This window comes from Bipolaris sorokiniana (genome assembly GCF_000338995.1).
Source record: "Bipolaris sorokiniana ND90Pr unplaced genomic scaffold COCSAscaffold_13, whole genome shotgun sequence".
In the NCBI taxonomy this organism is placed as follows: Eukaryota; Fungi; Ascomycota; class Dothideomycetes; order Pleosporales; family Pleosporaceae; genus Bipolaris; species Bipolaris sorokiniana.
In genome coordinates, this window is record NW_006911907.1 from 917,252 (window position 1) to 930,209 (window position 12,958).

A 12,958-nucleotide genomic window follows, 5' to 3' on the forward strand; every position below is an offset into this window, starting at 1 on the left:
AGTGTATGTTAGTGCGTGCTAATTTAAGTAGTCACCTAAGACCTAGTAAAATACTCAACTACTATTTTTTGTAACTCTTTTTAAATAGAGTATTAATTCTAGTTAGATGAGTTGCTATTTACTTTCTTAAACTATAAGGTTGTATTGTTAGTAGGGGTGCCCCAAAGCCCGCGTAGTTGAAAACCGAGTACTCTCTAACTAAGACCTACATGGGTTTAGATCCGCCCGCCCGCGTGAGCTGCGTCTCCACATGGCATTGCCAGCGAGGCTGCACATGCATGCGTCCCAGCCGTTCTATAGCAGGAATAGATCTCCTGCATGCAGCTGCATGGTTTTTTGAGGGGTGGCGAAGCAGAATGCTTATTGACATCATGGGTGGTGACATTGTTGGGTTGAGAAATCAAGCCAGTTGAAGAGGCTGGGAGAGATGATTTGTAGTCTACAAAATATCACTGCTGCAATTGCAATCGTAAGAATGGTAGCGATAACCGTCGTGTCAGATGTCATGCGCTGCGGCAGCTACGCACACGCACACGCACACGCACACGCAGGATTGGTCGGACTAGGGCAGACCCACTCGTGGGTTTTGATGGACCACTTAGCTTTGGTGTATCTTGCTACGCTACAGGAGCTACTACGCAGACTCAATGGCGCTTTCCGAGGTCACACCGTCGGGTTGTTGCGATCAGCGACCCGAAGAAGGCTGAATTCAAAGTAGCGGTGATATGAACTATGAGCTTTGCCAGAGAAGCGTTGGAGTGAAAGGCGCATGCGAGATAGCCTTGTTGTTTTTTCATGTATGATGCTTAGTCACAGTCGTTTGCCAGTCCATGAAGGTTATGAGAGTGTGATGGAAATTCTATTGTGCCGCGGAAGGGCAATATGAAATATAACTTTTTTTATTACTCAGGTATCAATATCTAAGAGCGATGTTAGAGGTATAAATGAAATCATTTCCTCAGTTTCCTCAAATCTCAACGCTGGGCAGACATTGTGGAGTTGTAAACCTGTCACGTGCAGTGTAACTGTGTAGATGTGGTCTCACGTGACGGCATAGGATGTAGTGGTCTTCAACTAGCATGTCTCCAATTCGAATGTCTAGAGCCTGAGTATATATTTTCCCTAATTTTAACTTTCATCTGCCTGTTCCTTAAGTTATACCAAAGCTTCCGAAAATAGAAACGGTGTACATAAGAAAAGACTTCTACCCACCCGATGCAGAAACGTTCGGCAACTTCTCGACTGTAGAGAGATTTTAGACCAAAACGAGAAAGACATCGACCACAAAATTAGCGCTGTGAGTTTACAAGAAGTCAGATTTCGAAGACCATAGAACCAGCACTGTGGGTAGTCTTGACAGAGCAAGTATGTCATTTGGGTTGGAGCTGCAGTGCCGATACACGAAGAATGTGCGTCGTACTATAATAACGAAACAAGCGACCTAGGCCATATCGTCATTGTGAGCGTATCGGGTAGTCACTCGAGCCATATCATGGTTGTCCGAACAGCGGTGATCTTTGTTGCTCTATCTCATGTGGATTTGAACCACAGTGCACTACTACATGATACCCGCCATGTATCAACTTTGTAAAAAAGCGCATACAGCAAGCCCTGATTAGAGTTTCTCTCGCCGCCACAAATTATCTGTATTATTAGGCTTTAGATAAAGGAGGCAAATAAGACGAGACTAGAGAGCAGACACCTGGCTCCGCCGCACTAGCTCACTGACGGGCGGGATGACGTCTACGAAACCCATGGATGTTTAAGTAGTTCAAAAATTGGAACCCGGAAATCTTGCAAGTGTGATGAAATGAAAGCGGGAGTGGAGTGGTTCGGTAGGGCACGTGGAGAGATGAGCGGAGTCCAGGATGTGTGACAAGGTCTGCGATGACATGGCGTAAGAAGGGTTCACTCTGGAGTTTCGGGACGCATGCACAATTGTGTGCACAGTGCTTGTCCCCGCATGCGGTAGATATTACCGTGGTGTAAGAGCAGGAGCATTCTGTATGCTCGTGTTTATGTTGATCTTCGTGTTCGTAAGGATCATGATTGGCATCGAAGACTCGGTCGGTGACGGCAGTGGCTTGAGCCCTACTAAGCGAATGGGGACCGCTAGCGGCTGATCAACAGAGGTTTGCCTCTTGATCTGCAGTGCTAACACACGGCAAGCCGTCTAGCTTGCATTCATTCTTTCCTCCCTTTTGTGCAGCGCTGATGGATGGTGTTGAGTATAGAAAATAAAGAGGTGGTTTTGGCAGGGTGCAAGGATAGCCCAGACGCCACAGGCATGCAGCCAGTAAAAAGCAAATTGTACCTGGGAGCCCCACCATGGGGCTGAAACGGACAGAGGATGCAGCTCGATAGGGGAAGCGATTACGTGGACAAGTTCTCGATTTGGAGACGACTCCACCCGGGGATAGGCGAGCTGTGGGTTAGATACTGAACCTGTCGATGCACATACGAGCTGCACAGTGCAATGTCGGCTATGACCGTCGGCGTAGCTTTCTTGAAAAAAATATTCTTTGACTCGTCCCTTGCCACTAGAGCCAAAGAGCAGGACTATGAATAGAGCAATGCCAGAGTATGGCCGCTGCTAGATTACTTTGCACCGAGGTTTCACCCGGCAAGACTATGGCGTGGGGCGACTCTTTGGAACGGTGTGTACAAGTGACGCCGTAATATCACGGCAATGACACCCGATCGCACGTATCACAGCTGCATGGCCCGTGGAGCATAGCGTACGCTGGTCTGGAGGGAGGCGTCCATGTACCGGCTGTAGTGACATTGTTGAGGCCTATCGATACGCAGCGTTCGCCCAAACTCGTTGGCCAGAATGGATCCACGCCAGGGATAGCCGATCTTCGGGCCTGCCGTCTTGTCTGGCACAACCCAGGGGTCGAACAACCAACTCTATTGCACAACGTACAACAGTCAGCTCGCGATGAAGCAACGGCCTCGAGGTTTGCCCAATGTCGCCCATGAAACCGACGGATAACGGGATATTGTGCGACCAGCAGAGGCCATAGGCCTATTTCGTGATTCGTTGTGGCGAGTGCTAGCGGGGTTTCATATCCCGGTTTGTGGCTTTCCCGCTAGACCATCCCTGCATGCCTGGTGTCAGTCTAACGCCTCGACTCCAACAGAAGAGTTGCTCCTTGCTATTTCTAACTTTCTTTACTCGCTCTTTTCTTTCCCCCTCGCCGCTGTCGTTGTACTCTGAAAGGCTTTTTCACTCGTTCACCTGTTTCTTTTTTCCTTTTCTTCTTTACCGTACGCAGAGATTGACAGCAGGCCTTCGTCGAATTGCTGTCCCTACCTCATCTCTCCACTATATCGATCGCTCCACAAATTCGCCTAGTCAAAGGTGCTTGACGCACATACTTGACAATCCAGGCGTCTCTGGGTACATCCCCGTACCTTCCAATTACGCGGCCCGCATTCATATTCACGGCTTGCCCGCATTTTGCCGGCAAACGGACTTGCTCCAACTAACCCCCACCGAGTCTCCTCTATGACAAGTAAGCGATCTTCAAGGTCTTTCCGACTCTCCAGTCAAGGCTTTCAGCCCATAAACAACGCCGCCATGGACAACCACGCAACAAACATACCTCTCGAGACTGTCATCAGTCACACGCCTTCGCACTCGCCTTCTAATGCCCACAATGAAAAGGCTGAGAGGCCACACATGTTCACCCGCGGGCGCAGAAAGTTGGCCGCCATAGATGAGAGGACAGGCGCGCCCATCCCTCCTCGCGACCAGGAAGAAAAGACTGCTCTCAATCGCATGGGCAGGCTCTACACCAAGATCTTGAACTGGAGTATTGTCACGCGCTACATGGTCTATGTCGCACCGGTTGCGCTCCTATTGGCCATTCCTATTATTCTTTCGCAAACCGGTACCATCACAGGTTCGATTAGCGGCACAAACCAGAAGAAGTTCTGGATCTGGATTGAGATTATCTGGCTGAGTTTCTGGATCATGAAGATTGTCGCCCACTTCATTCCTAATCTTTTTGAGTTTTTGGTTGGAGTTGTCAGTCCTGGTGTCAAGAAGTACGTCAAGCTGCTGAGAGCAGTGGAAAAATCTTTGTCGTTTGTTCTGTGGATGGTCGTCAACCAAGCTACGTTCCCTGCTGTAAGTGTCTCGTCTTTATATCAGTACACCATGCCATGGCTAATTTCACATAGCTTGTTCGACCCATCCCTGGCAGAACTGGTGACAGGTATCCATCTTGGCTTGACCCCATGCAGTCGGTTCTGCTTGCGCTCCTTGTCTGCACCATCATCATCTTCGGCGAACGCGTCTTCATCCAACTCATCAGCATCAGCTACCACCGCAAGCAGTTTGATGATAAGATCAAGGAGTCAAAGCGCAACATCTACCTTCTTGGTGTACTCTACGATACTTCGCGAAGCTTGTTCCCCGCCTACTGCAACGAGTTTGCTGAGGAAGACTACATCATCCAGGACACAATCCTTGATCTCGGACTATTAAGCAAAAAGGGAACCTTCAAGCACGGTCGCTCGGGCAGCCGCACCCCTCTGCGTCTCATCCAGGAAGTTGGTCGAGATGCCGGCCGCATTGGTGATAAGATCACTTCAGTCTTCGGTACTATTGCCTCAGAGATCACTGGCAAGAAGGTATTCGATACCAACTCAGCCCACTCGATTGTCATTACCGCCCTCGAGAGGAACAAGAGTGCCGAGGCACTCGCCAAGCGTATCTGGATGTCTTTGGTTGTCGAGGGCAAGAACGAGCTTTACCTAGAGGACCTTATCGAAGTAATGGGACCTAATCGCCAGGACGAAGCAGAGGAATGTTTCGCTTCAATTGACCGCGACGGAAACGGCGACATTAGTTTGGAGGAGATGATCCTTACCGTGACTGACTTCGCCAGGCAGCGCAAGTCTATCAATTCCAGCATGCATGACGTTGACCAGGCAATCAACGCCCTGGATGGCCTTATCATGACCATTGCCCTAATCATCTGTCTCTTCGTCTTCATCGCCTTCCTTGCTCCAGGTTTCCGCACTACTCTAGCCACTTCGGCTACTGCTCTCCTCTCCCTGTCCTTCGTATTCGCTGCTACCGCCCAGGAAGTTCTTGGTTCCTGCATTTTCCTCTTTGTCAAGCACCCGTACGACATTGGCGATCGTGTTGATATCACTGCAACAGAGCTGACTGTCGAACACATTCAGCTGCTCTACACGGTCTTCAAGCGCGTTAGCAACGGCAAAACCGTCCAGATCCCCAACATCGTTCTTAACGGATTATGGGTGGAGAACATCACCCGAAGCAAGGCTATGCGAGAACAGGTCTCTGTCTTCTGCGATTTTGCCACATCCTTTGAGGATATCAACCTACTCAAGTTGGAAATGCTCAAATTCGTTCGGGAACCAGTTAACGCTCGCGAATTCCACCCTGATATCGATATCGAGGTTGTCAGCATTGCTGAAATGAACAAGTTGGAGCTTCTCGTCGAAATCAGACACAAGAGCAACTGGTCCAACGAATCGCTTCGTTCCGCTCGCCGGTCCAAGTTTATGTGCGCATTGGTCGTTGCTCTCCGCAAAGTTCCTATCAATGGCCCGGGTGGCGGAGATGCTACTCTCGGTTCTCAGGATAAACCCACTTGGTCTGTTGCAGTTCCTCCAGCTGAAGCTGTTGCTGCATACCAAAAGTACAAGGACAGCACTGACGCAAGCCGTATGCACCCTCTCAACCCACCCAAGGACGAGAATACTGGTGCGTCTACAGGAGTTGATTATCTTGGTGTTGGTGGTGAAACCCACGCCATTTCTGCACTCAACAACCGTAGGCCCGGCCACGACGCAGTCCGAGATGACACTTGGGAGGCGCGTGGCGACGATGCTAGCACTATCGGTCGCCCAAGCATGGACCAGAGGCCAGACCTTGACGAAGTCCGTGGTTTGCTGCGTAAGGTCAGCTCTGTTGGAAAACGCAAGGGTGGTGCAACCTTGTCTCCATACGGTTCACGCCTCTCGGTAGACAGTACTCGTCAGAATCCACCACCGCCTCTGCCACTCCAAGTAGTACCATCTACCAGCCAGAACTCATTCGCACCGCCGCCATCAGCTCTTTCAACACGGCCTACGCGTAGCACAGCGCCCGGTTCGCCGAGCTCAATCTCTACGGGTCAGGTAGAAGAGTTTTCGTATCAAACCATGGTGCCACCGCCTCGCTCACGGAGCCGACCGCGTGCACCGCAAGTAGAAGAGGACGAGGGCGAGAGGCAATGGGGCGCTGGATCTAATAACCCGTACAGAGGCCAAGGATCACCACAACAAGGGCCATCTAAGCGCGAGTAATGACACCAGATGAGATGCTTTGGTGGCGTTGTTCCCCCTTGTCCGGCAAAAGGAAAAACAAAATAAATATGTCCATGTAGGGACTATGGTGTGCGCATTTTCTGTTTCTTGTGTAATGTATAGAAAAATTGGGGGAGATGTATAGCATGGTGTCGGCGACTCGTCCATAGGACGCTGATCCCGCACTTTTTGGCGTTTTTTTTGTTCTTCTACATCTTACTCGCCACAATCCCCAATGCGATTTAGTGAATTAGAACTATTTACCATTTTGGTTGCTATTACAAGTGTTGTCTCGTATCACGAAACTGCTATTCTCTTCAAGATAGTATTCTGCCGTGTTTCTTTTCTCGAGTCCGAATACGAAGTTGTGTCACGTGCTCCATTACCATGTACAGAATCATAAGACGCCGTATTATCGAATAAAGGGGAACAAGGTCACAACTATCCTTGCCTCTTCCTTCCCTTCGCTTCCGCTTCCATGTTTATTTTTAGACGAGACAAAAACAACGACAATCACCCACCGGGAGAAAAGCGATTCCACCAATCTACTTCAGTATTTCATTTAAAAATTATACTACTTACAAAGTGTTATTTGCGCAATTAAGGACCATGGTGACGTATGAGTGCAAGAATGGAAAATTGATGTAGAGTGACAATCGTAAACCGAAAAAAATTTCTATTCTATAGGTTTTTGAAACATGGAAAGATAGAGAATGGGCTGGAATGGAAAAGAAAGGAGCGGACTGAAGCCGCAAGACCGTATGCTTGAAATCGTTAAGCCGCCTTTTGCGATTATGCGGCCGGCCGTTTTACACACCTAGGGCCCGCCACTTGCTTTTGAGATAGAGAGAGACAGAGAGAGAGAGAGAGAGGGAAGGAAAGAGAAATAGACAGAGAAATCCAAAACCAGCTCGCTAAACAATGCAAGACAAAAATCGACATGACTGACAGGAAGACGAAAAAAAAACACCGTATAACGTATGCAAAATGTGAATCGACCGTAAAACCCATACATCACTCAACACACAACTCTACTCACCGCAAGCGGCTTCCCCGTCACACCCACCCTATTCCCCAACTCCAAATACATATCCCACAGAAACTTCTCGTCGATCCCCAACTTCCCCTGCACCTGTACCTCTTGCACGCCCGCCGCCACATCCCTCGGCAGTCCCATTTTCAAATCCACATACTGCGGAATCGCCACCAGCAACTCCCTAAAAAACGCCTTGTGCACAAAAGGCGTCTCCTTACTTCCCCACTCCGTAAACTCGCAGCGCGACCACTCGTAGTAGCGGGGATGCAGCGTCGGCACCACACGCAAGAACTGGAGTGAGGGAAAGGAAGAGAAGAAAGAAGACCAGTCGACGTAGCGGTTCATGCGGATGGCGTCTTTGAGCTGCAGTTCGATTTGGAGGCGTTTGATGCGAGAGAGGTCCCAACCCGGGGGTGTGTCGAAGGATGTGAGGGGCAGTTTGTCGAGGGAGATTGCGAAGACGTTTTTCGAGTACATGCAGTCTGTGGCTTCATCCGCCAACTTTTGCGAGGTCCGGAGGAGGTCGACATGTAAGATGGGATCCGGATGATTTGTTGATGTTGTTGTTGTTGAGTGTGGACATGATGGGCGTTTTCCTTCTAAGAGGCGTTGCTGGTTGAGGCGTTCCCTGGTTTTGCGTGCTTGGAGGCGTTTCTTGCGGTTTTTGAGAATGGTGGTTGCGTCGAGAATGGGGGGTGAGTGGGGGGTTTGGCGAACGACTAGGTATGAGTAGACTTCGTCTCTGATTTCTTGAGGGAGCTCCAGGAAGCGGAACGGTCCGGTGTGGTTTCTGCGAGGGCACCCATGTGGGTTTGTCGGAGGAGGCTGCTGTCTGTGGGATGGTGTAGTAAACTTTGGTCGTGGAGCGCATAATGTTTTCTCGGTCGATTCTGGTTTGACGGCGGTCTTGCCGCTAGCAGTAACGAGTTTGAACTCGTGGTGGCCCTTGACTGTCACGAGAGTTGGTAGCAGCTCCTCGAGCTTGGAGCTCCCTCGTTGACGTCTTCGTAATGCCATAATGATTACAACCCAGTTGCATGAACAATCAGTCTGCATCAGCCGCATAGTTGGCGAGAATATTTCTTTAAGAGAATCTCCGGAGAGGGAAATTGCCTTCATCTTACATCTTCTCAATTCGGCGAGCGCGTGGGACCCTGGCTCCAGCGCTGAAGGATCGGAAGTTCCAGGCTGATGTAATGTCTGGAGGTGTTCGCACCATGTTCAGTAGGGCCTTTGTCCCGAGTTATGGGGTCAATCACGCAAGTGGGGAGGGATCCATTTGCGGAAATTGAGCTTAAGGCCACTGAGTCGCGGCATGAGATGCAACACCGATGGAGCATCTCGGCGTCTCTTTTTGATTACGATCGATCATCTACTAAACCCCCTCTGACTGACACGCGGGGGACCTTGGAAGCTTGTCCACATTTGGGTAAGCAACAAAAAGAAAGAGATGGAGATGGACAGAGCACGAGGACAAAACAAACTCTGTTGGCCTTGTCGGTGTGTAGCAAGCCAAGGACAGGCCCAGGTAACGCATGTGTGTGAGGTGTGGCTTAATAGCCGTGGTATAGGTTAGTGTTTCAGCCCCAAGAACATATTTAGGCATGCAGCAGAACGGTTAAGCGAAAAGCCTATAATGGAGATGGTCAATCCCAGCGGCCTGGTTGCGTTCATGCAATGTTTAGATGATAGAAATTGTTGTTTGCGCGCCCTGCTTGGCTGGCTAACCGTCTACGCCGACTTTGGCGTGGCGGAAATACTTCATGCCCACCCAGGCGACGACGACCCACACCCAGCTGGTAACAGCCGTACACACAATCAAAGCGGGATAGTAGCCAGTAATGGGCAGGGTTGCGTCGTCTTCCAGATCGGGTGGTGCATACGGTGTCTCGCCCACGTCCCACGCCCAGCTCCAGACGCCGAGGCAGGAGCCCATTCCTACAACAAAGACTATCCACGTCGCTATCAGCACGACCCAGCCCCACCATTCGGTCTCACTGTAATCCCATTCGTCGTCCGAGTCAATCTCGGCAGGTGTCACGAGCGCAGTAATCGACGTGCGCCGGTTGCTGCGAGTCGAGCGACGGTGTGCAAGAGAGGCGACAGGGCCTTGGCTCGGCACTGCAAAGGAGGAGTAGTCGCTACTCGCGGCCAGAGGACGGTAAAAGGACATGACGTCGTCGTCGTCGGTGGTCGAGGCGTAGGGCGCCGCAGGGCTCGCCATGGGCGAGATTGGCGATGCGAGTAATGGCGGAGAGGGAGGAGGCTCTGGAACGTCACGTGACGCACACGTGGGTTCGGTCGGGGAAGAGGGTAGTTGGATGGCGGGCACCCAAGCGGTGGTGTCGGCGGGCGACGAGTTGAGCGGCGGCTTGTCGAAACTGGTGATAATGGAGGGTTTGGCAGCTTTGCGCAGGGAGCTGCTTCGCTCGCGCATCCGGGCCATGGCCGCCTTTCGCAGCGAGCCCTTTCTCTGGCGGCCGCCCTGGGTCTGGCGCAGTGCCTTTGCCATGGATGACCCCTTTACGGCGCCTTGGTCGTCGTGCCCATGTGTCCCCTCGCTGCCCTTCGGCACTGAGGGCGACGATCCTGTAAGACCCTTTGACGACGACGACGAAGATGACCTCAGAAACCCGCTCAGAATGCCCCCGGATTTGGTACGTTTATGGCCAGACGCGCTGTCCTGGCCATGCTTTACGTTGTGCGCATCCGCACCGTCTTCCATTTGTTTTGCTCGTTTCCGCAAGTGTTTGTTTGCTTGACTGTCTGTTTGTTTGCCGGCTGCTTCCTCCTTTTGTTCTTTTTTGCTTCCGTTCTGTGCGAGCGTTGACGGGCACGGCACCGTGCTGGCTCTGTCAGAGTGTCATGTCTAGGTCTGGGCTGTCAGCAGCGCTCAACGGCAGCGCGTCATACACTGTACCTGGCGTAGCGCCTCCCTGCATGCCATGCGGCCGTGAGTGGGCACGGATAGGCTGCAGGGGTACACTGACCATGAACCCCATGCGGCGCTGCATGTAGAAGCCCTCCCTCAATTTCCCCTCCACCTCCCATCTGGGGTCTGACTGCGCTTCTTATCTTATTTTTCCGTGCCATGCGCACTCGCTAGCAGAGTCACTCATTACCGCAATCCGATTTTTCCGTAGTCATGGCTTCGAAACTGCCTCTACCAGCTCCACCGCGTACCCCAACGCCGCCTCCTGATGAGGACGCGCCTCAGCCTGTGGGTCTAGGATTCGAGGGTGATCTGTCTTCCAGGACGCTGGCCTCGAGCGCAAACGGGCTGCTGTCGCCCATGTCAGCGACGTTTCCCTCGAAGCAGTATGCCACACTTGCGCCCGGCGACTCCATTTCGCAGAGGGCATCCCCCGCCGTGCTATACACACCAGCAAGCGCAACCTTTCCTTACACACCAGCGAGCGCTGCCAGCGGGGCCATGGACACGGATGGGCCCTCGTTGAGCGGATCGGAGAACCCCAATCCATTCAACTTCCAGTCTGTCACGTACCAACCAGGGCAGCCACAGGCCAAAAGCAATGTGCAGCTCCCACTCCTGCCCGCAAAGCTTATACTAACATTCACAGGATGTTGGACGAAGACGAGGACACAAGTATAAGCACAGCAGTGTATCACACCAGATATTTCTAGAACCCGCCCCGCGCGCGCCGCTCCAGCTCCCCGCCTCGCTGCCCATTCCGACGTTTAAAGAGTACCGGTCGTCCATGTCCAAGGACCAGAAGCTGCGACTGGCATGGTGCTTTTGTCACTTGGTCGTAGCTGGGCTGGTTCAATGGGGCGCACACGAGTCCCTGGCCCTGACGGTTCTGTCCCGCCTGATATTCTACGATGCATTAGGCGCATTTTTGTGCGTGGCTGTAGATGTCGGAGCAAACTTTGAAGTGTGGAAGCGCTCGAGCATCCGTCACCCATTTGGCTTTGAGAGGCTGGAAGTCATCGCCGGGCTGGGCATGTCGGTTGGCCTACTGTTCATGGGACTCGACCTGATCTCTCACGGGCTAACGCATGCACTCGAGGACGCTGGCGGACACCACGCGCATCACGCGGACGGCCATGAACGTGTTTCACCAGGCAGCATTGATCTTGCTGCGCTGAGCGGAATTGTGTCGACACTCGTGTCGGCTATTGTGCTCAAGAACCATGCCCGAATTGGGAAGGTGATGAGGCTGGGTGCAATTGCTAATCTCCCCTCAGTACTCAGCAACCCGTCGCACTTTTTGACGCTGTCGTGCTCGTCACTGCTACTTATCCTGCCCCTGTTGAGCATACAAATGTATGTGTGGTTGGACCGGACACTTTCCTTTTCGGTTGCGTTTTCCATGGTAGCGCTAGGGTGGATCCAGGGATGGACGCTGGGCAAGATGCTGCTCATGTCCTACTCGGGACCGGGGGTGTCGGAAGTGGTGCACGAGCTCGAGGCGGATCCTGCAATCCGGACGGTGGAGGAGGCAAAATTTTGGCAGGTGCATTACGGGTTGTGCCAGGCCAACCTGAAAGTGCGCGTCAGGAATATGGACGAGATTGGGCGTCTTCGGGACCGTGTGGGCAGCCTGGTGCGGAACCGGTTGGGCGGCGGGTACGGGAGCGGCGGGCAGAAATGGGAGGTGTCGACCCAAATTACTCTGGAAAAGGATTGAGTGCGCTGGGCGGCATTGCATCACGCCTAGGATGCGCAATACAATTTCTTGGGCGCCCCTGTGGCGAGTCACATGTGTGCCCGCCTGCAGTGTGTTGTAGTAGCTGGGAGCAGTAGTCCGCAGCCGGCAGCCCGTAGTCGTCCGCCGCCCCGCCATTTCGGTGATGCACAGTGTAGTTGGTGTAAGTACACATACTCTAGACAAGACTACGTAGTTTTGCAGCGTCCATCTCACAGCCCCGAAAAAAAAACTGCCCTCGGCGCGGCAGGCGAGGGCATCATTGTACATACGGGGCTGCACCGCCTTTGTTTCTGCCGGCCATGTCCTTGGGATGCGCCCGTTGCAAGAGGGCCCGAGGCGGTTGTGTGCCCGCCGCTCGGGCATACTAAGGCGGTGCTAGGGGCGTAGGTACATAGATACGCGGTAGGTAGACAGGCATACCGCATACACATACACAGGGCGGCGCACCGTAGGCTACCTCGTCTGCAGCGCTGCACATCTGCATCCACTGCCCGCCAGCTGGCAACCCATCTGCATCCCGTCGCCGCCTGACGCTGACGCCACCCCCTGCAACCGGTAGAGGGTTAGCGAGGAAAAAGCCCTGTGGGCGCTTGAGATCAACCGGCACCCTGTGCGCGCTCACCGCCGACGGCCTGCCCCGTGCGACTGGCCACTTTCTCTGATCAGGGTTGGGCTGCCTGCAGGTGCTTGCTGTTCGCTCGTCACGCCCACCGCAACTCTCCACACACCCGCGCTGGCTTTTGTGCGCCGCCTAAACACCTGCAACAGAGCCTGCCAAAGCGTGCAAGAGCCTGTGACCTGCGAGGCTGGCAGTTGGCAAGTGGCATAGTTGCCTCCAGGTCCATGGGAATGGGAATGGCCAGGCTTCGCGATGAGCGAAGCACACGATACCGCGACGATGGCGAATATTTGGACGACC

General features: G+C 52.7%; 4 protein-coding genes across 4 annotated transcripts; 2 read left to right on the forward strand and 2 right to left on the reverse strand.

Annotated features, from left to right (window-relative positions):
* Positions 1-3,583: 3,583 nt before the first annotated feature.
* COCSADRAFT_98120 (uncharacterized protein) lies at positions 3,584-6,330 on the forward strand (the record flags this gene model as incomplete). Its single annotated transcript, XM_007705223.1, has 2 exons — positions 3,584-4,135; positions 4,189-6,330. 2 exons carry the CDS (start codon positions 3,584-3,586, stop codon positions 6,328-6,330), a joined length of 2,694 nt encoding a protein of 897 aa, XP_007703413.1.
* Positions 6,331-7,089: 759 nt separating this feature from the next.
* On the reverse strand, positions 7,090-8,383 carry COCSADRAFT_124505 (uncharacterized protein; the record flags this gene model as incomplete). The annotated part of the gene is made up of 1 exon (XM_007705224.1): positions 7,090-8,383. The coding sequence occupies one exon, from the start codon at positions 8,381-8,383 to the stop codon at positions 7,349-7,351; it is 1,035 nt and encodes a 344-aa protein (XP_007703414.1). The 3' UTR covers positions 7,090-7,348.
* A 456-nt stretch (positions 8,384-8,839) lies between these two features.
* COCSADRAFT_39797 (uncharacterized protein) lies at positions 8,840-10,239 on the reverse strand. The gene has a single exon (XM_007704919.1). The coding sequence runs from the start codon at positions 9,876-9,878 to the stop codon at positions 9,090-9,092; it is 789 nt and encodes a 262-aa protein (XP_007703109.1). The 5' UTR covers positions 9,879-10,239; the 3' UTR covers positions 8,840-9,089.
* Positions 10,240-10,344: 105 nt separating this feature from the next.
* Positions 10,345-12,510, forward strand: COCSADRAFT_39798 (uncharacterized protein). The gene is made up of 2 exons (XM_007704920.1): positions 10,345-10,901; positions 10,948-12,510. Exons 1-2 carry the CDS (start codon positions 10,512-10,514, stop codon positions 12,016-12,018), a joined length of 1,461 nt encoding a protein of 486 aa, XP_007703110.1. The 5' UTR covers positions 10,345-10,511; the 3' UTR covers positions 12,019-12,510.
* Positions 12,511-12,958: the final 448 nt, after the last annotated feature.

Coding starts and splice junctions, on each gene's coding strand:
- COCSADRAFT_39797 (XM_007704919.1), bottom strand. CDS start 9,878: ATGGCAAAGGCACTGCGCCAGACCCAGGGCGGCCGCCAGAGAAAGGGC.
- COCSADRAFT_39798 (XM_007704920.1), top strand. CDS start 10,512: ATGGCTTCGAAACTGCCTCTACCAGCTCCACCGCGTACCCCAACGCCG. Junction 10,902..10,947: donor AGCCACAGGCCAAAAGCAAT/GTGCAGCTCCCA, acceptor TAACATTCACAG/GATGTTGGACGAAGACGAGG.